The sequence below is a fragment of the Lipophrys pholis genome (genome assembly GCF_963383615.2).
Source record: "Lipophrys pholis genome assembly, chromosome: 3".
Classification (NCBI taxonomy): domain Eukaryota; kingdom Metazoa; phylum Chordata; class Actinopteri; order Blenniiformes; family Blenniidae; genus Lipophrys; species Lipophrys pholis.
Window position 1 is genome coordinate 36850488 of NC_137627.1, and position 25122 is coordinate 36875609.

The window sequence follows — 25122 nt, forward strand, 5'->3', positions numbered from 1 at the left end:
AGCTGGAGTGGAGTGATATTGTCCGGTGGTGGTGTGCAGTGGTCTCCTGGGAGCAGGCTTGGTTGAAGAGTCTGACTGCAGCAGGGAGGAAGGACCGGCGGAGGCTCTCCTTCAGACACCGCGGGTGGAGAAGTCTGTCACTGACGGAGCTGCCCAGTGATGTGACGGTACCATGTAGGGGGTGGGAGACGGTCTCCATCAGGGATGAAAGCTTCTTCAACATCCTCCTGTCTCCCACCACCTCCACAGGGTCCAGGGGGCAGCCCAGGACAGAGCTGGCCTCCGCCTGTGGAAGTCCACCACCAGCTCTTTGGTTTTACCCGCATTGATCAGGAGGTGGTTCCGCTGGCACCAGTCCACAAAGTCCAGGTTGAGTTCTCTGTACTCCGCCTCGTCGTCGTTGGTGATGAGGCCGACGATGGCGGAGTCATCAGAGAACTTCTGCAGGTGACAGGTGGATGTGTTGTGGGAGGAGTCTGCAGTGTAGAGGGTGAAGAGGAAGGGAGCCAGGACCGTCCCCTGGGGAGCCCCCGTACTGCAGATGACCAGGTCAGACACACAGTCCCGGGTCCTCACAAACTGTGGCCGGTTGGTCAGGTAGTCCAGGAGCCAGGATGTGAGGTGCGGGTCGACTCCAGTGTGCTGCAGCTTGTCCCCCAGAAGCGTGGGCTGGATGGTGTTGAAAGCTCTGGAGGAATCCTAGAACATGATCCTCACAGTGCTCCCAGCCCTCTCCAGGTGAGAGAGAGATCTCTCCATGAGGTAGAGGACGGCGTCCTCCACCCCGATGCCTGGCTGGTAGGCCAACTGGAGCTGGTCCATCGATGAGCTCACCAGGGGGCGCAGATGGAGAAGGACCAACCTGGTCGGGGGAGGGGCGGATGTCTGTTCAAATCTGTTGAAGACAATGTTCAGATCATTCACCCCCTCCTGGTCCCGAACCAGGAGTTGGAGTCCTTGTGACCCGAGATGGCTTTCAGGTCCTTCCAGACGCCGCTGACATTCCGCTGCTGCAGCTGTTCCTCCATCTTCCTCCTGGAGCTGCTTTTCCCCTCCCTGATCTTCCTCCTCAGCTCTCTCTGCACAGTCCTCATCTCCTCCCTGTCTTTTGTTTCAAAGGCCGTCCTTTTGTCCCTGAGGACGGCCCTTATCTCAGGAGTGATCCACGGTTTGCTGTTGGCAAACCAGCGTCTGGTCTTTGTGGGTACTAAAGTCCCCGGTGATGGAGGAGAGCCTGTGGGTGGTGTGTCTGCAGCCTGTTTGTGAGTGAGTGCAGGACATCACCCGCTGCGTGGGCGTTAGCAGAGGGGGAAACGTACGCAGTTATCGCGATAACGTGCGAGAATTCCCGCGGCAGGTAATACGTCCTCATGCTAACCGCTAACAGTTCAATGTCCTTACAGCAGAGTTGTTCTTCAACAGTGATGTTCCGGGATTACACCATCTATCGTTCACAAACACAGCCAGCCCTCCTCCTTTCCTCTTCCCTTCCTTTGTCCTGTCTCCTGTCAGGTGGAAACCATCCAGCGTAACGTTCGAGTCCGGTGTTAGCTCCGTTAGCCAGGTCTACAGGTGGGTTAGGCCAGGTGAATAGCATCAGGCTACATTCCCGATATTCCCTCTGATGCCGGGTTAGCGCCGCGAGCTCGTCCATCTTGTTTGTAAGGGATCTTACGTTCCCGGTGACGATCGATGGTAGGACGGGTTTGTAGCGGTGTTTTACCCCGGCACGGCCCCCCCGTCTCCTCCTCTTCAGCCCGGGGGGAACATCGGGTCTTTCACCGGTTAGCTTAGCTGCGTTACCGAGGGCTAACAGCTGATCCTTGGTGTAAACAATAGGACCGCTGCAGCGCCAGACCTCCACGGTCACAGGTGGAGCCAGTAAAGTTATTAACATTAGAAAAACCAGGACAGACTTGGCCAGAGTTCTGTCCATCTCGTGGCAGGATGATTGTCGTACAAAAGAATCCACCAAAAGAACAGTTAGTAGGAGAAAGTAGGAAAAAGCCAGGAGCTGTTGTACCGTGCGGCTACTTGGGTAGCGCACCGGAAGATGGTAGACTCGTCCATTACCCAGGCTGAGGTCACTGAGGTAGTTGCTAAGCTCCTCTGTGGCAAGGCCCCGGGAGTGGATGAGAACCGCCCTGAGTTCCTAAAGTCTCTGGATGTGCAGAGACTGTCCTGGCTGACACGTCTCTGCAACATCACGTTGGCGGCCGGGGACAGTGCCTCTGGAGTGGCAGACCGGGGTCCAGAGGGTGTGTTCCAACTACAGGGGGATCACACTCCTCAGCCTCCCCAGGAAAGTCTATTCCAGGGTACTGGAGAGGAGGATCCGGCCGTTAGTGGATCTTCGGATCCAAGAGGAACAGCTCTATACTCTCCACCGGGTGCTCGAGGGCTCATGGGAGTTCGCCCAACCAGTCCACATGTGTTTTGTGGACCTGGAGAAGGCATTCGACCGTGTCCCTCGGGACGTCCTGTGGGGGGTGCTCTGGGAGTATGGAGTCCAGGACCCTTTGCTAAGGACTGTCTGGTCCCTGTACGCCCGGAGCAGGAGTTTGGTTCACATTGCCGGCAGTAAGTTGGACTTGCCCCCTTCAGGTGGGTGGAGAGACCTTGTCCCAGGTGGAGGAGTTGCAGTATCTCGGGGTCTTGTTCACGAGTGGGGGGAAGATGGAGCGTGAGGTCGACAGGCGGATCGGTGCAGCGTCTGCAGTTATGCGGTCGCTGTATCGGTCCGTCGTGGTGAAGAAGGAGCGAAGCCAAAAGGCGAGGCTCTGGATTTACCGCTCCATCTTCCTTCCTCCCCTCACCTATGGTCATGAGCTTTGGGTCGTGACCGAAGGAAGGAGATCCTGGATACAAGTGGCTGAAGTGAGTTTCCTCCATAGAGTGGCTGGGCGCCCCCTTAGAGATAGGGTGAGGAGCTCCGTCATCAGGGAGGAGCTCGGAGTAGAGCCGCTGCTCCTCCACATCCAGAGGAGCCAGCTGAGGCTCACGCATCTGTTTGGGATGCCCCCGGCGACCCGGCCCTGGATAAGAGGAAGAAAATGGATGGATGGATGGATGGATGGATGGATGATTGGATGGATGGATGGAGGGAGGGATGGAGGGAGGGATGGATGGATGGATGGATGGATGGAGGGATGGATGGATGGAGGGAGGGATGGATGGATGGATGGATGGATGGATGGAGGGATGGACGGATGGAGGGAGGGAGGGATGGATGGAGGGATGGATAGATGGATGATTGGATGGATGGATGGAGGGATGGATGGATGGAGGGATGGATGGATGGATGGAGGGATGGATGGATGGATGGATGGAGGGATGGATGGATGGATGGATGGATGGATGGATGGAGGGATGGATGGATGGATGGAGGGATGGATGGATGGAGGGATGGATGGATGGATGGAGGGATGGATGGATGGATGGAGGGATGGATGGATGGATGGACATTTAAATAAGCACCCTGGGATCCCTGTCTTTGTCCTTGGTACTGGATGAACTTCTGTCTCTTCTAGTCTGATACTGGTGAGAACTGCAGCGTGTTTCTGAGCTCCATTCGGTCCTGAAGCACCTTTTCACCACTTCACCATTAAACCTTTTGTAGAGCCGTCACACGCTGGGTCTGGATGGACCCACTTTGAAAAGAACCTTTTTCTTTCACCGTGAAAAAAAAATTGTGACTTTGATTTTCAACTTTTTCTGAAGTTCACGAAGGTTTGTTTGTTTATCCCCCAGTGGCCCTAATACTCTGCGTTTGGACGGTGGTTTGGTAAAACATATTTAATCACTCATTGACCTTTTTTCAAACCACAGACTCACTGACACTTACAACCTGAACAAACAAGATTCTTTTTCCTTTCCCCAAATAAGGCGCTACATTCACCCAGAGTACAACTCTCAGTGATCACCCTGAAATATCTGCTGTTTCAACAACGACTGAAAGTACCTCTGGGCTCATTTTACCGTGTTCTGAACAGACTGTGTACTTGTGACACGCAGAGGGTCAGGGTGTGGGGGGGGGGGGGGGGGGGGGGAGGCGTCTGGCACCATAGAGGAAGAAATGTGGGACTCGATCTGGTCCAACACAAAAAACATTTCAATTTGCACTCGGTCATGAGAAATGCAACTAAAAAGTACACACAGAATACATATATCTCCTCACAGACGGTATTTCTTTACCCACTCCCTCTGATGTGGGAACATTGACTCATTGGTCTTCTCATAAACTTCAGATATCCTGGACTCAAATTCCACTTGAAATCCAAAAAGTTTTCAGTAGTACTATGCAGATGGACCATGTCTCTGGTCCTTGGACTTTCATCTAAACAAGCAGCTGGGAAAAGACTCTTCAATATTTTAACATTTGCTGCCAGAAAAAATATCCTGTCACACTGGATTACTGACAAAGTTCCACCTGTCGGCGCAAAATAATTTCTGAACTGATGCAGTTCAGCCCAGCACCCCTAAGAATACCTGACCAGTATCATACACACCAGTACAGACCAGTTCTACAAGGTCTGGCGCCCGTCCTTGGACTACATTGGACCAGACCTTTCAACCATCCTTCTAAAGTGATTCCTGTACAATTGAATTGTATTAGTAACTGTTGTGTATATGTACTGTCAATCTCATCCACCACCTCATACATGTTGTATATTCATTATATCCAGAGCTGCTGCTTTATAGGTGCCGGTTAAAGGCACCATGTTTTTTTGTTTCATTAAAATCTAAAATTGCAATAAAAAGAATGAAAACAACTAAACCTCTGCTCCATTACCTGCTTTTCAGAAAAACACTTTCTACTTATATTGTTGTTTGTTTGTTACGTTTGTTTTTTTGTTGGTTTATTATCATTCGTTTGCTTGGTAAATCCTCCGATGTCTGTTTGCATATTGTTCCTGTTGGTTTCCTTTCAGCATGGGCTGGAGGAAGTGTCCTTTCAGAATAAGATGTCAGACTCCTTTATTGTGAATGTGCTTCCGGTTGGCGGGTTTGTTTTGAGAACAGTTGAAGATGGCGTCGGCGGGGTCCGCGGAGCGGCCCGGCAGCCCGGCCCGAGCCGGAGCGGGCCGGCCGGCGTCCGGTGTGGGTCCCGGAGCCGGGTCCCGGTCCCGGTCCCGGTCCCGCTCCAGGTCCGGGCCGCCGGAGGAGGAGCAGGCCAGTCCGGAGCTCTGCGCTCCGCCCGGCGGCGGCTCGGGCCGCGGGCAGCCGGCCCGGAGACACTCCGGCGGGGAGCGGCTCCGCAGGAGGAGCGACCCCGAGAGGAGCAGCAGCAGGCCGGCCAGGAGGGACGCTGACAGCCGCAGAGGTCTGTGCGGGGCCCGGGGACACGGAGCCGGTGTGCGGCCGCTGCAGCGCCGCCGCCCGGCGGGGAAAAGACTAAAGTGACAGTTAAACCGGCTTGAAGGAAAAGTTCCGAAACAAAGAGTTGAAATGACTTTTTAAAGCAGTTTGATGAAAGAAACTGAAGGTTTACTGAGCAGAGGAGGATTACTCGTTACTCTAGTTACTGTTAGTCTGGACATGGACTGCTGGAGGATTACTATCTACTCTAGTTACTCTAGTTACTGTTAGTCTGGACATGGACTGCTGGAGGATTACTAGTTACTCTAGTTACTCTAGTTACTGTTAGTCTGGACATGGACTGCTGGAGGATTACTAGTTACTCTAGTTACTGTTAGTTTGGACATGGACTGCTGGAGGATTACTTGTTACTCTAGTTACTGTTAGTCTGGACATGGACTGCTGGAGGATTACTAGTTACTCTAGTTACCGTTAGTCTGGACATGGACTGCTGGAGGATTACTTGTTACTCCAGTTACTCTAGTTACTGTTAGTCTGGAAATGGACTGCTGGAGGATTACTAGTTACTTTAGTTACTCGAGTTACTGTTAGTCTGGAAATGGACTGCTGGAGGATTACTAGTTACTTTAGTTACTCTAGTTACTGTTAGTCTGGACATGGACTGCTGGAGGATTACTTGTTACTCTAGTTACTCTAGTTACTGTTAGTCTGGAAATGGACTGCTGGAGGATTACTAGTTACTTTAGTTACTCTAGTTACTGTTAGTCTGGACATGGACTGCTGGAGGATTACTTGTTACTCTAGTTACTCTAGTTACTGTTAGTCTGGAAATGGACTGCTGGAGGATTACTAGTTACTTTAGTTACTCTAGTTACTGTTAGTCTGGACATGGACTGCTGGAGGATTACTAGTTACTTTAGTTACTCTAGTTACTGTTAGTCTGGACATGGACTGCTGGAGGATTACTAGTTACTTTAGTTACTCTAGTTACTGTTAGTCTGGACATGGACTGCTGGAGGATTACTAGTTACTTTAGTTACTCTAGTTACTGTTAGTCTGGACATGGACTGCTGGAGGATTTCTTGTTACTCTAGTTACTGTTAGTCTGGACATGGACTGCTGGAGGATTACTAGTTACTTTAGTTACTCTAGTTACTGTTAGTCTGGACATGGACTGCTGGAGGATTTCTTGTTACTCTAGTTACTCTAGTTACTGTTAGTCTGGACATGGACTGCTGGAGGATTACTAGTTACTCGAGTCACTTTAGTTACTCTAGTTTTTTACTCCGGTTCTCATTTGGTTCTCTGCCTGTTCTATTCTGGTTCTCTGGTTCTCATCTGGTTCTCCTCCTCAGAACTCTTCGTCTCTCCGGTTCACTTCGGCAAGTCTACTGACTCGTTTCCAGGAAAAGTCAAGGTAAGTTTCGAAACTGGCTCCGAGTCCTGTTGCTGGGACCTGGTTCAGTACTGTGCAGTACCTGCCAGTACAGTACAGTACCTGCCAGTACAGTACAGTACAGTACTGTGCAGTGGAAAGGACGCCTTTGTTTGTTAGTGTTTTTAATCGAGTCTCGTGTCGGCAGCAGATTGAGGACCGAGACGAGACAAGGAGGAGGAACGAGTTCGGAGGGATGCGGCGTGAAGACGAACCGGTGAGTGTCGGCCAATCACAGCTCAGGATTCCTGGAGAAGGGCGGAGAGTTGACGTTGTGCTGGCGTTGCGTTCAGGGCGTTCTGTCAGACTCGGAGAATGAGGAGCCGATCAGCCGGCAGATCAGGAACATCTCTGCCTTCATCCGGAGAACCAAGAACTCCTCGCTGCTCGCCGCGTGAGTCTTCGCTCTGCTGGCCCCGCCCTCTGACCTCTGACCTCTGACCTCTGACCTCTTTCTCCTCCAGTGGGTGTCAGAGGAGTCGCAGCTGCACCGACCCGGTGGAGGACCGAGGGGGGAAGCTGAAGGCGGTGGTCCCGCCGGTGGCCATGATGGAGCGGGTATGTTAGCATCGGGCGCCATTTCCATGACGACCCTCTGAAGTGAAAACGCTAAACAACAGAGCTCTCTTCTGCACATGCTCAGTAGACCCAATCACAACAAAGTTTCCTCCGTGGAAACTACCAAGTCCAGGTATTCTCCTGGAATTGGTAGTTTTATTTTGACAATCACCGTAATAACAATGTAACTTGGTGGTTTTATTTTGACAGTCACCGTAATAACAATCTAACTTGGTGGTTTTATTTTGACAGTCACCATGATAACAATCTAACTTGGTGGTTTTATTTTGACAGTCACCATAATAACAATCTAACTTGGTGGTTTTATTTTGACAGTCACCATGATAACAATCTAACTTGGTGGTTTTATTTTGACAGTCACCATAATAACAATCTAACTTGGTGGTTTTATTTTGACAGTCACCATGATAACAATCTAACTTGGTGGTTTTATTTTGACAGTCACCATGATAACAATCTAACTTGGTCTGTCCACTAGAATATCCGTGTTCTCTCATAGTGTGTGTGTGTGTGTGTGTGTGTGTGTGTGTGTGTGTGTGTGTGTGTGTGTGTGTGTGTGTGTGTGTGTGTGTGTGTGTGTGTGTGTGTGTGTGTGTGTGTGTGTGTGTGTGTGTGTGTGTGTGTGCGCGCGCACGCTCGTTCATGCTTTCAGTACTAAACCTAACAACAGCACCAACTAGTGGCCCAACATGGAAACTACATTGTTCCACTGTTTCTGCCGTTGCCGTGGAAACGTGAAACATTAGTGAAGTGATCTGAATTCATTCTGTGTTCTCAGGTTGGGATCAGTCACAGCTTCGCCGCCGGCATCCTGCTGTCGTCGGAGAACAGCCGCTCCGTCTCGGCGCCCATCACCGTGCCGGAGCGGCGGCCAGCCTGGCGGGCAGTGCTGACCCCGTCCACCCCGCCAGTCCTCCCACCGCTGCGGCCCGAGCGCTCCATTAGCCCCGAGAGCAATGACAGCATCTCGGAGGAGCTCAACCACTTCAAGCCCATCGTGTGCTCGCCGTGCACGCCGCCCAAACGCCTGCCGGATGGCCGCCTGCTGGAACCCGCCATCGTCAAGTCCACGCCGCGCAACCTGACGCGTGGCCTCCAAAAGGCCACCAGCTACGAGGCCAGCCCGGCCGTGCTGCAGAAGTGGCGGCAGATCGAGCTGGACCGGCAGAGCCTGAAGGTCAGCTCCAGGGCCACGCTGACCAGCCCCGTGTCTGAGCCCCCCGCCCGGACCAACGGCGGCGAGGACGGTGCCAAGACCCGCCCATCCACCAACAAGAGGCGGCTGCTGTTCGAGGCTCCGGATGCCGACGGCTTCCAGAAACAGTCGGTGAAGATCCGCGTCCCCGCCGTCCGCTACGGCGGCAACGGAGCTTCGAGAGCCGGCCCGGTCCCGGAACTCGGTGGCGGCGAGCCCGGTGGCGTGGGGGTGCTGTTCGGCCGCCGGCCGTCATTCTCGCCGTTATCCAAGAACTCTGGCTTCCAGCTGTGTAAGTTAGTGCCAAAGGACTTGCAGAGTTCCCAGAAGGAGCGCGGCGACAGTAGCATCCACAACCAGTCTACCTCCAGGAGGGGCAAGAAGAGGAAGCAGAAGACCAAACACCTGGACTCGGGCCGCGCCGCCGCCGCCGCCGCCGCCGCCGCCCACGACACCCGGCAGCTGCAGCAGGAGCGGCAGGACCGGGCGCTCGCCCTCAGGCTGCAGAGACAGTTCGACCTGGAGAACCAGAGCGCCCCCCGCAGGAGGAGCCCTGACACCTACTGCCTGCGCTCCTGGATGTCCAATCAGAACCGCAGGAGGCGTGGCCTGAGGAGCTCCCGACGAATCGGCAAGAAGCTGTAAGGAGGCACGAGCGCCGAGAGGAGGAAATATATGCAAAGAGACGAGGTTGAATGAGCGTATGAATGTTTTTCTACAAAACCCAAACACCAGCAGATCACCAAAAACCGAGCGCGCTCAGACTGAACCCAGAGCCGCCGCCCATCATTTAAAGGTACAGCGCCACAAACGACCGCAGGACCCCCACAGGACATGGCGAGGACCGGGTCACCTGACAGACTCGTGTCAGACCAGAACCACATTCAGAAAGACTCGTGTCTTCAGCAGGATTTAAACCTGCAACTCCCTCTGACGGGCCTCCATAGTTTCCACGTCACTTGTCTGCTAAATGCTCTGACGAGTGGTCAGACCTACTCTGCTCTGTGGTCGGACCGGACCACCGCCCCGGGGTCAAGGTGGACCCTGACGCAGGGTGAAGGACCATTTTGACATCACGTGGACCAAAGCAGAGACACATGGAACGTTTGGATTGGCCTTGGCCTGGTCACTGTGGTGGTCTCTGGTGGTCTCTAGTGGTCTCTAGTGGTCCAGGCTGTGGAGGGTTGTAACGGAACCAGGGTCCCCCTCATGTAGGGCTTTTCCACCAAAAAGAACCAGGTTCTAGTTAAGGGCCGGTTCTTCAATGAGCACCACCAGTGTAACCACTCTGATTAAAGTTCTCTTTCACATGAAGCCATTAAAAGGATCATTTTAGCTCTAAAAACTCCAACTTTCATTTCCAGTAGTTTGTAGTTTGTTTAGTAGTTCCTGAGGAACCAGAAGTCTGGCTTCATTAGAAAGAAGTTCTGTGGAGCGTCTCCTAGCGGAGCGCCCCCTGCTGGCTCACACTGCCTTGCTCAGCGGCTGCAGCTCCTCAGCCGGCGGTCAGAAGGTGAAACAAGACCTGGAGGTGGAGTTAGTTAGAATCATGTCACCATGAAAAGGGTGGAAAATAAACCACAAAGGAAAACTGCTTCTAAATTATACCTGACGTAGCTGACTGACAGGTGGAGCTCTGCAGCATCTCCAGAGCCGCGACTCTGCGAGCGCAGATTAAATAATCCCGTTCCCTCGTATTATTAACTTCAGGGAACATCTTATTATGTCGTTCCCTCACGTTATTTTTATGTTTTTCTCTAGAACCACTCTGGAGCTCCGTGTTCTCTGGAGTTTACAGAAAGCTGGTACAGCCTGGCTTCCTCCTTGTAGGTAGAGATACTTCCAGAGGTACCTCCAGAGATACCTCCAGAGGTAACTCCAGAGGTACCTCCAGAGATACCTCCAGAGATACCTCCAGAGATACTTCCAGAGGTCCTTCCAGTGATACCTCCAGTGGTACCTCCAGAGATACCTCCAGAGATACCTCCAGAGATACTTCCAGTGGTACCTCCAGAGGTACCTCCAATGATACCTCCAGTGGTACCTCCAGAGATACCTCCAGAGATACTTCCAGTGGTACCTCCAGAGGTACCTCCAGTGATACCTCCAGTGGTACCTCCAGAGATACCTCCAGAGATACTTCCAGTGGTACCTCCAGAGGTACCTCCAATGATACCTCCAGTGGTACCTCCAGAGATACCTCCAGAGATACTTCCAGTGGTACCTCCAGAGGTACCTCCAGAGATACCTCCAGAGATACTTCCAGTGGTACCTCCAGAGGTACCTCCAATGATACCTCCAGTGGTACCTCCAGAGATACCTCCAGAGATACTTCCAGTGGTACCTCCAGAGATACCTCCAGAGATACTTCCAGTGGTACCTCCAGAGATACCTCCAGAGATAGCTCCGCCCCCAGCTGATGACACGTTGGGTCCCAGTCTGGCTCCTCTCTGGTCCCAGTCTGGCTCTCCTCTGGTCCCAGTCCGGCTCCTCTCTGGTCCCAGTCCGGCTCCTCTCTGGTCCCAGTCCGGCTCCTCTCTGGTCCAGCTATGAAGTGGGACCAGCGTAGCAGCAGTTCAGCCCCTGGTAGTCCGGGGCTTTGGCAGTGGAAAGACAAAGACCTGGTGCTAAGGCTGGTCCTGGACCAGAACTAGAACCTGGTTCTTTCCGGTGGAAAAGCCCCCCATGGACTTCTAAGCGGCGGTCCCACCACACTGTTTGTGCCGGGGCGGGGCGAGACGGGTTTTCACGGGCAGTGTTGGGAAAGTTCAGTTTCTACATGAACTCGTTCATAATTCTTTATTTTTACAACATGTTGCTGTTCCCCTCAGAACACTGGTATGTCTCCATTGTCCCCCCCAGTCAGTCCTCACTAGTAGCAGCCCCCCCCCCCCCCCCCCCCCAGACAGGATATTCTCAGGACCATGAGGACAAACCTGCTGAGGAATTAATATAACAAACAAAACAAACAAATTACAACTTAAAATAGTAAAACCCTCAAGGAATGTTTTAGTTCCTGGAACCTCCCTTGAAAGTCCAGCCGGGTTCAATGACCCTCTCAGGTTAGTTGTACGAGTTGCTTCTTGAAACCCGGCGGGCAAAGTTTATATAAAAGGTACGATGTTTCTCACCTGGATCATCACTGACCTTTTCATAAATTTCTTTTAAATCCCAGGATTTCCAGACTATTGAGCACCGGAATCTAACACCAATGGCCCAAATTTAAAAAGGAGAAAAAGAAATGCCGGAGTTACGTGATGCCCCTGAACGCATCACCCAGTATCAGCAGCATGAAGCTCGTTAACCCTTAAAAAGCCGAGTCGTCCTCAGAGCAAGTAAAATATAAGAGTAGTGGCCTGTCGTCCAGAAAGTACTGTAACCATACCAAGATGAAGTACTAATGGTGAGACAGAGTCTGAGGTAGAGCTGCTGTCTTCTCCTTGTTTTAGTCGTGATGCTTCACATGTTGATGACGTAGGCGGTGGAGCCACTCTGGGGGCTGCGGTTGCCAGATCGGCTGTTTTCCCCCGACATGTTAAGGCCCGTTTACAGTGAGTCTTACTGGGTTTTCACTGGAAGGATCAGGAGTCTGGCAACTCTATAAAACTACATTAAACTGAGAGAGCAGCTCACTAACACCAGAGTGAGAGCAGCTCACTAACGCCAGAGTGAGAGCAGCTCACTAACACCAGAGTGAGAGCCGCTCACTAACACCAGAGTGAGAGCAGCTCACTAACACCAGAGTGAGAGCAGCTCACTAACACCAGAGTCAGAGCCGCTCACTAACACCAGAGTGAGAGCAGCTCACTAACACCAGAGTGAGAGCCGCTCACTAACACCAGAGTGAGAGCAGCTCACTAACACCAGAGTGAGCGCCGCTCAGTGACGCTCATCAGACAGAAATGCAGAACGTTCAGTTCACGTTCACCTAAAATATGAAGGAGTTCATGAAGGAACGTTCTGAACTCCTTCAGGCTCATGCTGATTGGTCAGTGAGCATCATCAGTCTGGACAAGCAGCAATATTTAAATATCCCCTCTATGAACCCTCCGCTCTGGTTCTCATGCTGCTGCCTGCTCACTGCTTGTTTAGTGAACGAGGCTCACGACTGAAGCTCGTCACCCGACACGCCCCCACGTCCTCCTCAGCCCCGCCTACATTTGAACCCTACTGTCTGTGGTGGGACGGGGCCAGAGTCTGAGTGGGCTTTGCCGTATCGTACCCTCCCACCCCGCTCTGGTACATACTGCAGTGGATCCGCAACTGTGGTGGCCCCTGGACCACCTTCTGGACCACTTTCTGAACACCCTTCTGGACAACCTTCTGGACCACCATCTGGACCACCTTCTGGACCATGGTGAGGATGCCACTTCTCCATGGAGATGGTGTAAATGGGACTTTAACCAGATCTTCAAACACTGGATGGATCAGACTTACAGAGTCTGGGTTCTGGTTCTGGTTCAGACCCGGAGGCGAGCGGTTGGAGCTGAAGTGATTATTCACAATAAAATGTCCTGAAATCTGTTTCTCTGGGTCACCTGCTTCTTTTTTCACCACGTGGAGGCGCCGTGGATCCCGTCCCAGTCTTCGTCCCTTTCCTGGTCTTGGTCTCAGCTCTGGTCCCGGTCCCGGTCCCGGTCCCGGTCCTGGTCCTTGTCCTGGTCCAGTGTTTCCATTCCCTGAACTCTTGTGTGTCTGTGGGTAGAGCGGCTGGTTTCCGTGGTGGTAAACTCTAGACAGAACCAGCAGGTGGCGGTAGAGCAAACTCCCAGAAGAAGAAGGGATGAGGAAGAGGAGAAGACATTCTGTCTGATGTCTGTTTATAATTCTTCAGCCATTTAAAAGATTCAACTTTTAAAACCTCTTTAAACTGCTTCATATGTTTTAAACTTTTTAAAATCCAGTTTGGCCAGACCTCTAGACCTCCGGACCTCCAGACCTCTGGACCTCCAGACCTCTAGACCTCCGGACCTCCAGACCTCTGGACCTCCGGACCTCTAGACCTCCGGACCTCCGGACCTCCGGACCTCTAGACCTCTGGACCTCTAGACCTCTAGACCTCTGGACCTCCAGACCTCTGGACCTCTAGACCTCTGCACCTCCAGACCTCTGGACCTCCAGACCTCTAGACCTCTCCAGACCTCTGGACCTCCAGACCTCTAGACCTCTGAACCTCTGGACCTCCGGACCTCTAGACCTCTGGACCTCCAGACCTCTGGACCTCCAGACCTCTAGACCTGACCCTATTCAGGCCAGGTTCAGGGTCCTGCCAGTCACCAGGACCCTTTTAATTTGAAGAATAATTAGACATCAAAGCGCGTTTGGTCACTCAAAGACGCTTTAAAAAAAAAACACAAAGAAAAATCAAATGAAAGTTTATTTATTTTTCCAAAGAAAAGAAAAAAGCTTCAGAATAAAATATGTGAAAGTCGAACATGAACAGAAGTTGTCATGGTACCTACAGGAACAGTTACGGAGGGTTTTTCACTTCTTACACATGAAGTGTGATGAGGACCCTTTGAGAGTGATTTGTTCAGCATCACTATCGGTTCTTTTGCCACCGCGGGAAGTCAGAGCTCATTAAAGAGGGAACCTCCAGATCAAACGCCTCTAACAGACGGTCCCCACAAATAATCTTAAACTCTCATTGACGCCTCAAACATCGTGACGGGCAAGTTGAACGAATGGTTCAAAAGAAGTGACTCACTTTACTGAATGGTGACTCACGAGTCATCACATTCATTAACTGGTTCACCGAGTGGTTCCTGCTCCAGCTGCAGAGAGGAAAACACAAACGTCCCTGTTGTGCTGCTGCTCCTTCTAAATATATCACTTTACTCACTTTACTCACTTTACTCACTTTACTCGCCCTGTGGTAAAAGCAGCTATGCTGCTAGTGCTAATAGCTGCTACAACTGCTAATAGCTGCTACTAGCTGCCCCTGCTACTAGCTGCTATTAGCTGCCACTGCCACTAGCTGCTACTAGCTGCTACTGCTACTAGCTGCTACTCGCTGCCCCTGCTAATAGCTTTTACTAGCTGCTACTGCTACTAGCTGCTACTAGCTGTCCCTGCTAATAGCTGCTACTGCTACTAGGTGCTACTAGCTGCTACTGCTACTAGCTGTCCCTGCTAATAGCTGCTACTAGCTGCCCCTGCTAATAGCTGCTACTAGCTGCTACTGCTACTAGCTGCTATTGCTATTACCTGCTACTAGCTACTAGCTGCTACTAGCTGCCCCTGCTACTAGCTGCTGCTGCTACTAGCTGCTACTAGCTGCTACTGCTACTAGCTGCTACTAGCTGCTACTGCTACTAGCTGTCCCTGCTAATAGCTGCTACTGCTACTAGCTGCTACTGCTACTAGCTGCTACTAGCTGCTACTGCTACTAGCTGCCCCTGCTAATAGCTGCTACTGCTACTAGCTACTAGCTGCCCCTGCTACTAGCTGCTACCAGCTGCTACTAGCTGCTACTGCTACTAGCTGCTACTAGCTGCCCCTGCTACTAGCTGCTACTAGCTGCTACTGCTACTAGCTGTCCCTGCTAATAGCTGCTACTGCTACTAGCTGCTACTGCTACTAGCTGCTACTAGCTGCCCCTGCTACTAGCTGCCACTGCTACTAGCTGCTACTAGCTGCTACTAGCTGCCGCTGCTAATAGCTGCTACTAGCTGCTATTGCTATTAGCTGCTACTAGCTGCTACTGCTACTAGCTGCTACTAGCTGCCCCTGCTAATAGCTGCTACTAGCTGCTACTAGCTGCTATTGCTATTAGCTGCTACTAGCTGCTACTAGCTGCCCCTGCTACTAGCTGTTACTAGCTGCTACTAGCTGCCCCTGCTACTAGCTGCTACTAGCTGCTACTAGCTGCTACTGCTACTAGCTGCTACTAGCTGCCCCTGCTACTAGCTGCTACTAGCTGCCCCTGCTACTAGCTGCTACTAGCTGCCCCTGCTACTAGCTGCTACTGCTACTAGCTGCCCCTGCTAATAGCTGCTACTAGCTGCTACTGCTACTAGCTGCTATTGCTACTAGCTGCTACTAGCTGCTACTAGCTGCTATTGCTACTAGCTGCTACTAGCTGCTATTGCTACTAGCTGCTAATAGCTGCTACTAGCTGCTACTGCTACTAGCTGCTATTGCTACTAGCTGCTACTAGCTGCTACCAGCTCCTTAAGCTCATATGAGTCGTTCAGCATGAAGCTCAGTTCAGCTTGAAACTGTAAAGAGTCGTTCACCTCCTCTGTCATTCAGTCTGTAGAGTCGTTCAGTGAGCTGCTCCGCCCACCTGGCGGAGCTCCGCCCACCTGGCGGAGCTCCGCCCCTCCCTTAAGTGCTAAATACTCTATGTGCAGCACATCGGGTTTTTTCTATGCATATTCAGCGTCCCTGATGAATACTGAGCGGAGCGTCTCCTGCTGCTCACCAAGGCTGAGGGACGGTGGAGGAAAACAAACACATTGTTTGTTTCACAAAGCTTGTACAACTAAATATATAAACACATGAAGTAATACATATTCAATAATGTGACTCTAGTGTGTATTGTGTTGCTTTTAGTACTGTCCCGTATACTTAGTTCAGCCCTTGAACATCACAGTATTTATTAATACTATTAAAACTATTTTTGAAATTTGTAAGAAGAAAATCTCAATTTTGGAGGAAAATTTTTTTTACTTACAGTATATAGATATACAAATACATACTGTATATTTCCCTTTGTGGATACCTGCTATTTACTTTATGTTTAATGATTTATTTAACTTAGTTGCTGGTTCAAATAAAACCTCCAAAACAAGACCCATGATGTAGAATAAAGAGCCACTAAAAACTAGAGTACTTATTGTTTATTCCCCTCAGAGACTTTCTTCCTGTTGACCCGAAGCTCCTGGTGCTTCAGCTGAGCCGGTCCAGCTGGTCCAGCCGGTCCTGGAGAGGCTGGAATCACAGAATCAGACCCCCGGTTCACTTGCATGAACGAGTCCTACACCCTTGAGTCACTTTAAAGACTCGGGTTTCCCGTCAGAAAGGCTTTTTTTCAGAACTTTGTTGCAGACATGTCCAGAAGTGGAGGCTCCCTCAGGAGCCAGAAGACGATCCAGTCCAGCTGGACCTCACGGTGTCAGGTGTTGATAAAGCGAGACGGGTCACCAGAGGACACAGTGCTGACCATCAGAGACATGGAGGAGCTGGACCAGCACCAGGGACTCCAGAACAGGGGCTGAGTCGGCCACCTGACCTGAACTATCCTGACTCTGGAGCTGACCTGGGTCAACTCCTCCACACCTGGAACGGATCAGGACGAGGATGATTGGGATGGTTGGACCCTTAAAACGTTTCAAATCACTGATCTTAATATGGACGGTTTTGACCCGGATATTGACCCAGAAAATAATCTTCTCATCAATATAAACAACGACTGCTGGTATTACTGGAGAACCTCTCAACAGGAACCTGGAACGTCAATGATTCAGTTTAATAGAAGTTTATGGTCAAACTTTGACAACATTAAAGAACATGTGAGTGAAGCCACATCTGGACCCTGAACACTGGACGGGGGGTTCTGAGCTGGACGGGGGGTTCTGAGCTGGACGGGGGGTTCTGAGCTGGACTGGGGGTTCTGAGCTGGACGGGGGGTTCTGAGCTGGACGGGAGGTTGTGAGCTGGACGGGGGGTTCTGAGCTGGACGGGGGGTTCTGAGCTGGACGGGGGGTTGTGAGCTGGACGGGGGGTTCTGAGCTGGACGGGGGGTTCTGAGCTGGACGGGAGGTTGTGAGCTGGACGGGGGGTTCTGAGCTGGACTGGTGGTTCTGAGCTGGACGGGGGGTTCTGAGCTGGACGGGGGGTTGTGAGCTGGACGGGGGGTTCTGAGCTGGACGGGGGGTTCTGAGCTGGACGGGGGGTTGTGAGCTGGACTGGGGGTTCTGAGCTGGACGGGGGGTTCTGAGCTGGACGGGAGGTTGTGAGCTGGACGGGGGGTTCTGAGCTGGACTGGGGGTTCTGAGCTGGACGGGGGGGAACTGAACTATATAAACAGGAGGAGTGAAAAGCTTCAATTATAAAATAGTGCAAAATATGATGTGATGAGATTTTCGGCATGAGCCGATGCGTCTTCCTTTTCTCTTTTCCAACCAGTCAAATGTTTGTTATATTGAAATTGGCTTTTTTTTGTTTTTGCATTTGTTTTTTCTTCCCATTTGTTTCATCTAATTTTAATGGTTCCTTTGTTTGAAATAAATAAACTTAAAATAAAATAAAATCCAACTCAGTGCTGAATATTAATACTGCAGTTTAGAGACTTTACCTTCAGACAGAACCCTCCACAGACCTGGATCAGCTCCTGTTGCTGCTCCTCAGAGCCCCCCACATTATTTTTATGAGGAAATCCAACATTTACCAGGTTTCCTTGTTTGAAATTGAGCGGCTGTCTGATTTAAAGTGACGTTTAAGACTAGCGCCCCCACACTTCAATGGTGAGGGCAGGAACTGCATGCAGGCCGGCAACTTTATTAAAGTGCAAGAGTGAAAGTTCACCCTCGTGCACTAATAAAAATACATAAAAATAGACTAATTTAACACATGATCACGACAAAACGTAAAACAAACAAAAAGGAAATGCATCATAAAAAAAACGCATTTTACACATATTTTAGAGACCCCCCAAAATTTCACAAATCGTGTTTTTAAGGGGGGCTCCTGTCTCATTAAGGGGGGCTGAGCGCCCCCCTCCCGTCCGGAGTTCACACCCCGCTTATATGTTTATTACCATAGACATATACACACTAGACGCCTCAGCGACTGGCAGGAACACACGTCAGTGCGTCCGCCATCTTGGGAGGGGCATTCGTCAGTACTTCAGCAACGATCCCGCATCACTGTTCTGCTTTTGGTTGTACAAACAGAGACAGTGAGGACAATGGACAGCGTGGGATTACCTTCCACAGGGAGGACAAACATATTTATTGTTGTTGTCGTTGTGTTTAGCTCAGATAACATTAACTTGGACATAGATGAGCTGGAGCCCTGGTTCTCTCTAGTCCCTGGCTGAAGCTCGCCCTCAAACAACAACAACAATATCAAGGTCTATTGGGTTCATCTGACGGAGGCTCTTTTAGTTACAGTGTGGAGAAGATTACATTTATAAAGAACCAGTGTCTCAGAACCAGTCAGTGTTCTGTTCCCCGCCTGTTCCAGCAGGAGAACCTCAGCCTGATCCCAGTAGGAAGTTCTGTCTGGCTGTTCTCAAACAGCTGAGCAACAGGTCCATCTGGTCCTCACTAGGACCTCTCCTATCACTGCCCACATGTCCTGATGCTCTGACAGCCAGACTCAGTGAAGCCATGGCCGAGGTGGAGAGTCTGAGAAGAGAGGAGAGGAATGAAGAGATGGAGAACGGAGGGCAAAGAGCACAGTGGGGGGTCTTCTGGAGGAACTGAGAGGGAAACATCTAATAACTGAAGAGCTGGAAGAGAATATGTCATATAATATGGAATAATAGATAAATGTGTCACAATAAATAAACATGTAATAGGTAAATATCTAACTAGTATTTTATATGTAATATTAAAGGTAACTATGTAAATATAAATGAAAGTATAACAGGTAAATATGTTATTGTGTGTAAATATGTTAAAACAAATCTCAATTTGTTCCACAAAAAAGTAATACCTTTATAATGTCCATGTTCATTGTACATAAATGTCTCATTGTGTGTAAATAAAGACTTTATATATTGTTGTCATGGCTCCATCATGTTGCTCTAAAAGGAGAGGACAGCGTCCCAATGTCCCGTCTGCAGACTGCTTCCATGTCCTCTCTGGACTTTATAGAAGTATGCTACATTAAATTAATAAATAAATGAAATGATTTTTAATTTAATAGATTAAAAATGAGAGCAGTGATTCTTCAGTCCTCTAAATGTATATTTGCCTGGTTTCCTTCAGAAAACACGTCGCTGTCACACAGACTTGTTTAGGCTGACGGGGCAGACTTGCCCCTCTCAAGATGGCGGCCGCTCTGACGTGTCGGAGCGGTGAGCGGAGACAGGCTGCGCGGCGTCTCGTGTCACATCTATAATTCAAAATGTCCCGTCAGTATGCGACGCAAAGGAAATGACGTCGTCTATCCAGCCAATCAGGATCGTCCAGGTCACAGCTGCGTGTCGGAGGCGGAAGTAGCAGAAGAAGAAACAATGGCTGCAGCGAGGAACGGAAGGAGCGGACTGCTGGAGAAAGTGAGTTTCTCTCTTATTCCACCTTTTCTCCTGTGTGGGCATGAAGAGTGAACGTTCCTCTCTTTCTCAGCCTCTTTCCTCCCGCAGGGGCGGAGATTATGCGGGACGCAGCCGCAGTTCGCTCCTTCCTTTTAGCTACCATGCTAATGCTAACAGAATTGGTGTAAATAAGAGTAAAGTTTAGGTGAAACATCAGTGAAGATTTTAAATGTGATTCATGCTTTTGTTTTCCTTAAAGTGTCTGACAGTCCGGGGGGAGAGGAACCTGCTGGGGGGGGTGGGGGTGCCTTAGATCTTCAGGTGTGTGTTCTGGTTGTGTTGTTCCAGTGGAGGATCGATGAGAAGCCGGTGAAGATCGATAAGTGGGACGGAGCCGCGGTGAAGAACTCGCTGGATGACGCCGCCAAGAAGGTGATGGAGGTTGTATGTCAGAGTCACAGCGCCCCTACAGGCCTGGCAGCTGAACTCCATCCTTTGCCTGGAGAAGTACTGCTACGCGGAGAACTTCCAACTGGTGGACGGTCGCCTCCTGATCTGCACCATCTCCTGTCTCTTCGCCATGTTGGCTCTGGTCTGGGACTACCTCCACCCGTTCCCCGCGTCCAGACCGGTCCTGGCCTGCTGCGTCATCTCATATCCTTAACCAGGGAGCTGCTGCCTCCACCTCTCCTGCCTCCACCTCTCCTACCTCCACCTCTCCTGTCCTGCCTCCACCCGTTGAGCTCCTTGACTGCTCCTCACCTACTTCATCATGATGGGGGTTCTGACCCTCTACACGTCGTACAAGGAGAAGAACATCTTCCTGGTGGCTCTGCAGAGAGACCCAGCTGGCATGGACCCCGACCACCTGTGGCAGCTGTCCTCCTCCCTCAAACGGTAGCTACACCGCTACAGAGCTACACCGCTACAGAGCTACACCGCTACAGAGCTACACCGCTACAGAGCAACACCGCTACAGAGCGACACCGCTACAGAGCTACACCGCTACAGAGCTACACCGTACCACTGCTACAGAGCGACACCATGACACCTCTGAACAGCATGAGAGCAACACCTCTACAGAGCGACACTGCTACATGACACCGATGCAGAGCGCCAGCTCTACAGAGTGACACCTCTATAGAGCTACACCGTGACACTGCTACAGAGCGACACGGTGACACCTCTGAACAGCATGAGAGCAACACCCCTACAGAGCGACACTGCTACAGAGCAACACCTCTACAGAGCAACACTGCTACACGACACCGATGCAGAGCGCCACCTCTATAGAGCTACACCATGACACTGCTACAGAGCGACACTGTGACACCTCTAAACTGCTAGAGAGCAACACCTCTACAGAGCGACACTGCTACATGACACCGCTACAGAGCGACACCTCTATAAAGCTACACCGTGACACTGCTTCTGAGCGACACTGCTACAGAGCGACAACGTGACACCTCTACACTGCTAGAGAGCGTCACCGCTACAGAGCGCCACCTCTACAGAACTACACCGTGACACCTCTATGGAGCTACATTGTGACAGAGCGACACCGCTACAAGGCGACACCGTGACATCTCTACACCGCTACAGAGCGCCACCTCTACAGAGCTACACTGTGACACCGCTACACTGCTACAGAGCAACACCTCTATATATCTACACTGCCACATAGCGACACCGCTAAGGAGCGACACCTCTACAGAGCGACACTGTTTCAGAACGACACCGCTAAACCACAACAGATCGCCACCTCTACGGCGCCACACTGTGACACTTCTACACTGCCACAGAGCAACACCTCCACAGAGCGCCACCCCTACAGAGCGACACGATACACTGCTAAAGAGCTACACTGCTACACTCCTAAGGAGCGCCACCTCTAAAGAGCTACAGAGCGACACCGCTTCACTGCTACAGGGTGACCCAGCTACGGAGCGACAATGCTACACAGCTACAGAGTGACACCGCTACGGAGCAATACCTCTACACAATTACAGAGCACCACCTCTACAGAGCTACACCGTGACACCTCAACACTGCTATAGTGCGACACCACTAAAGAGCGAAATAGCCACACAGCGGACCGCTACACCTCTACAGAGCAACACCTCTACAGAGGTAGACCGTGACAGCTACACTGTGACACCTCTACACTGCTACAGAGCAACACTGCTACAGAGCGACACATGACACCTCTACACCGCTACATTGTGACAGAGCGACACCTCTACACAGCTACAGAGCGCCACTGCTACAGAGTGACAAATCTACAGAGCAATGCCTACACAGCTACACCATGACACTTCTACAGAGCGACCTAGTGACACCGCTACAGAGCAACACCTCTAAAAAGCTACAGGGTGACACGGCTACAAAACTAGTGCTATAAATCTAATTCCTGCAATTTACTGCAATTTACTGCAGGTTCTATGGCTACGAATGGTTCCTCCTACCTCCTTATCTATGGACTTTACCTTAAACCCTGGATGACATCACAGGGTTAAGGAAAGGAGTTAGGAGGCTTCCTAAAGGAGTTAGTGAAAGGTGTTAGGAGGCTTCCTAAAGGAGTTAGGAAAGGTGTTAGGAGGCTTCCTAAAGGTGTTAGGAGGCTTCCTAAAGGAGTTAGGAAAGGTGTTAGGAGGCTTCCTAAAGGTGTTAGGAGGCTTCCTAAAGGAGTTAGTGAAAGGTGTTAGGAGGCTTCCTAAAGGTGTTAGGAGGCTTCCTAAAGGAGTTAGGAAAGGTGTTAGGAGGCTTCCTAAAGGAGTTAGGAAAGGTGTTAGGAGGCTTCCTAAAGGTGTTAGGAGGCTTCCTAAAGGAGTTAGTGAAAGGTGTTAGGAGGCTTCCTAAAGGAGTTAGGAAAGGTGTTAGGAGGCTTCCTAAAGGTGTTAGGAGACTTCCTAAAGGAGTTAAGGAAAGGTGTTAGGAGGCTTCCTAAAGGAGTTAGTGAAAGGTGTTAGGAGGCTTCCTAAAGGTGTTAGGAGGCTTCCTAAAGGAGTTAAGGAAAGGTGTTAGGAGGCTTCCTAAAGGAGTTAAGGAAAGGTGTTAGGAGGCTTCCTAAAGGAGTTAGTGAAAGGTGTTAGGAGGCTTCCTAAAGGAGTTAGTAAAGGTGTTAGGAGGCTTCCTAAAGGTGTTAGTGAAAGGTGTTAGGAGGCTTCCTAAAGGAGTTAGGAGGCTTCCTAGGAGGCTTCCTAAAGGAGTTAGTGAAAGGTGTTAGGAGGCTTCCTAAAGGTGTTAGGAGGCTTCCTAAAGGAGTTAAGGAAAGGTGTTAGGAGGCTTCCTAAAGGAGTTAGTAAAGGTGTTAGGAGGCTTCCTAAAGGAGTTAGTGAAAGGTGTTAGGAGGCTTCCTAAAGGTGTTAGTGAAAGGTGTTAGGAGGCTTCCTAAAGGAGTTAGGAGGCTTCCTAGGAGGCTTCCTAAAGGAGTTAGTGAAAGGTGTTAGGAGGCTTCCTAAAGGAGTTAGGAAAGGTGTTAGGAGGCTTCCTAAAGGTGTTAGGAGGCTTCCTAAAGGAGTTAAGGAAAGGTGTTAGGAGGCTTCCTAAAGGAGTTAGTGAAAGGTGTTAGGAGGCTTCCTAGGAGGCTTCCTAAAGGAGTTAGTGAAGGTGTTAGGAGGCTTCCTAGGAGGCTTCCTAAAGGAGTTAGTGAAGGTGTTAGGAGGCTTCCTAAAGGAGTTAAGGAAAGGTGTTAGGAGGCTTCCTAAAGGAGTTAGTAAAGGAGTTAGGAGGCTTCCTAAAGGAGTTAGGAAAGGTGTTAGGAGGCTTCCTAAAGGAGTTAGTGAAAGGTGTTAGGAGGCTTCCTAAAGGAGTTAGTAAAGGAGATCACGGTGGTGAGGCAGTCAGACTTTCACTGAGTGACGTCATAATAAAGCGACGGCGGCTCTAGTTAGTGACGTCTGCCATGGTGGGGAAAGAACTACAAGTTTCTGAAAATGAACTACAAAAAGTTCCTCTGGGTTCTAGATGATTTCAAGTGGTTCTAGGCAGATTATTGCTTTGGTAACTTACATGATCTGCTCCTTTTTCAGTCATCCTGAGTTTCCCTGAACGCTCCGATGAGCGGGTTCCTTTAAATGTTGTCGCCGCAAGGAATTGTGGGGGAACATGAGCTGGTCTCCTTTGGTAAAGGAACCATCAGTGGTTCCTAGACTAAAGGATGTTCTAAAGGAACCATCAGTGGTTCCTAGGCTAAAGGAGGTTCTAAAGGAAGCATCAGTGGTTCCTAGGCTAAAGGAGGTTCTAAAGGAAGCATCAGTGGTTCCTAGGCTAAAGGAGGTTCTAAAGGAAGCATCAGTGGTTCCTAGGCTAAAGGAGGTTCTAAAGGAAGCAACGAGCCTCCTTTCCTTTGCTTATTGAGAACTCAGACGGTCCTCATCATGGCCGCCACACTAAACAGTCCCGGGATGAAGGAGACGAGGACAGAGAAGGAGACAGGAGGGACAATTTGTTCCCTGTATCCGTCATGCTAACGATGCTAACGCTAACCTCCCGCCGTGTGCTGCAGGTTCGATGACCAGTACTCCCTGCGGGTCTCCTTCACTGATGGGAAGTCTCAGTCCTTCAGGGAGGCGGAGTTCACCCGTTCGGTCGCCACCTTCTTCGACGACCACGGGACGCTGGTGATGGACCAGTTTGAGAAGAGCGTCTCCAAACTGCACGACACGCTGGCCACCGACAAGAAGACCAAATGATCCCCCCCGTCCCCCCCCCCCCCCCCCCCCCCCCCGGTCAGTCACAGCAGCCGCCTTTCCCACAGAACCAGCTTAACCTGAACGCATCACTCATAAAGCCTCTGATTGGTCCACCTGCCCCGCTTCAGATGTTATTACCCCCTGTGGACCTCTTCCTCTTCCTCCTCCTCCTCCTCCTCCTCCTCCTCCTCCTGTTCTTCACTGCTCACTAAAGGAAGTGTGTGATTGGACGGTTTGGACAGTTCACAGGTCAAAGTGTGAGTCAGTGGGTGGAGCCAGGTGACAAGGTCACACGGATAAAATGTACCCCCCCTCCAGTGGTTATTTCCCCCCCGAGGTGTAACCCCCCCCGATAGCTGTCCTTGCCCCCTCCAGATGTTGCCCCCTGTGTGACCACCTGCCTCACCACAGCTTCACAGTTTATTTTAGTTTTGTTTTTTTACTGTTTTCCTTTTGATTTCAAAACTCTGGTTTCTATTTGTAACTTCTTCTGTGGCCATAAATCTGCCCCATTGCCCTCTGCAGGCAGTTGAGGAGCTTCGGTCTGCCCCATGTCGGTGGGACTTTGTCCTCTGGAGTTCGATCGGATGAAATGTTGAGCCAAAGTTTTTTTTGTGTTATTTCAAAATATTAAAATGATTTCCAGAGATCAGAATCGTTGCTTTCACTCAGTCCACCTGCAGAACCAGAA

At 50.6% G+C, this 25122-nt stretch overlaps 2 protein-coding genes across 2 annotated transcripts; both read left to right on the plus strand.

Moving 5' to 3' along the window:
* The first annotated feature begins 5003 nt into the window (after positions 1-5003).
* On the plus strand, positions 5004-9868 carry rnf169 (ring finger protein 169). The gene is made up of 6 exons (XM_080459610.1): positions 5004-5323; positions 6675-6736; positions 6906-6971; positions 7048-7148; positions 7219-7312; positions 8112-9868. The coding sequence occupies exons 1-6, from the start codon at positions 5029-5031 to the stop codon at positions 9171-9173; spliced, it is 1680 nt and encodes a 559-aa protein (XP_080315736.1). The 5' UTR covers positions 5004-5028; the 3' UTR covers positions 9174-9868.
* A 9823-nt stretch (positions 9869-19691) lies between these two features.
* Positions 19692-25080, plus strand: spcs2 (signal peptidase complex subunit 2). Its single transcript, XM_080459611.1, has 5 exons — positions 19692-19758; positions 20086-20181; positions 20243-20390; positions 20499-20634; positions 24245-25080. Exons 1-5 carry the CDS (start codon positions 19717-19719, stop codon positions 24429-24431), a joined length of 609 nt encoding a protein of 202 aa, XP_080315737.1. The 5' UTR covers positions 19692-19716; the 3' UTR covers positions 24432-25080.
* The last annotated feature ends 42 nt before the right edge of the window (positions 25081-25122 follow it).

Coding starts and splice junctions, on each gene's coding strand:
- rnf169 (XM_080459610.1), top strand. CDS start 5,029: ATGGCGTCGGCGGGGTCCGCGGAGCGGCCCGGCAGCCCGGCCCGAGCC. Junction 6,737..6,905: donor CGTTTCCAGGAAAAGTCAAG/GTAAGTTTCGAA, acceptor TGTCGGCAGCAG/ATTGAGGACCGAGACGAGAC. Junction 7,313..8,111: donor CGGTGGCCATGATGGAGCGG/GTATGTTAGCAT, acceptor CTGTGTTCTCAG/GTTGGGATCAGTCACAGCTT.
- spcs2 (XM_080459611.1), top strand. CDS start 19,717: ATGGCTGCAGCGAGGAACGGAAGGAGCGGACTGCTGGAGAAA. Junction 20,182..20,242: donor CCAAGAAGGTGATGGAGGTT/GTATGTCAGAGT, acceptor CTTTGCCTGGAG/AAGTACTGCTACGCGGAGAA. Junction 20,391..20,498: donor CCTGGCCTGCTGCGTCATCT/CATATCCTTAAC, acceptor GACTGCTCCTCA/CCTACTTCATCATGATGGGG.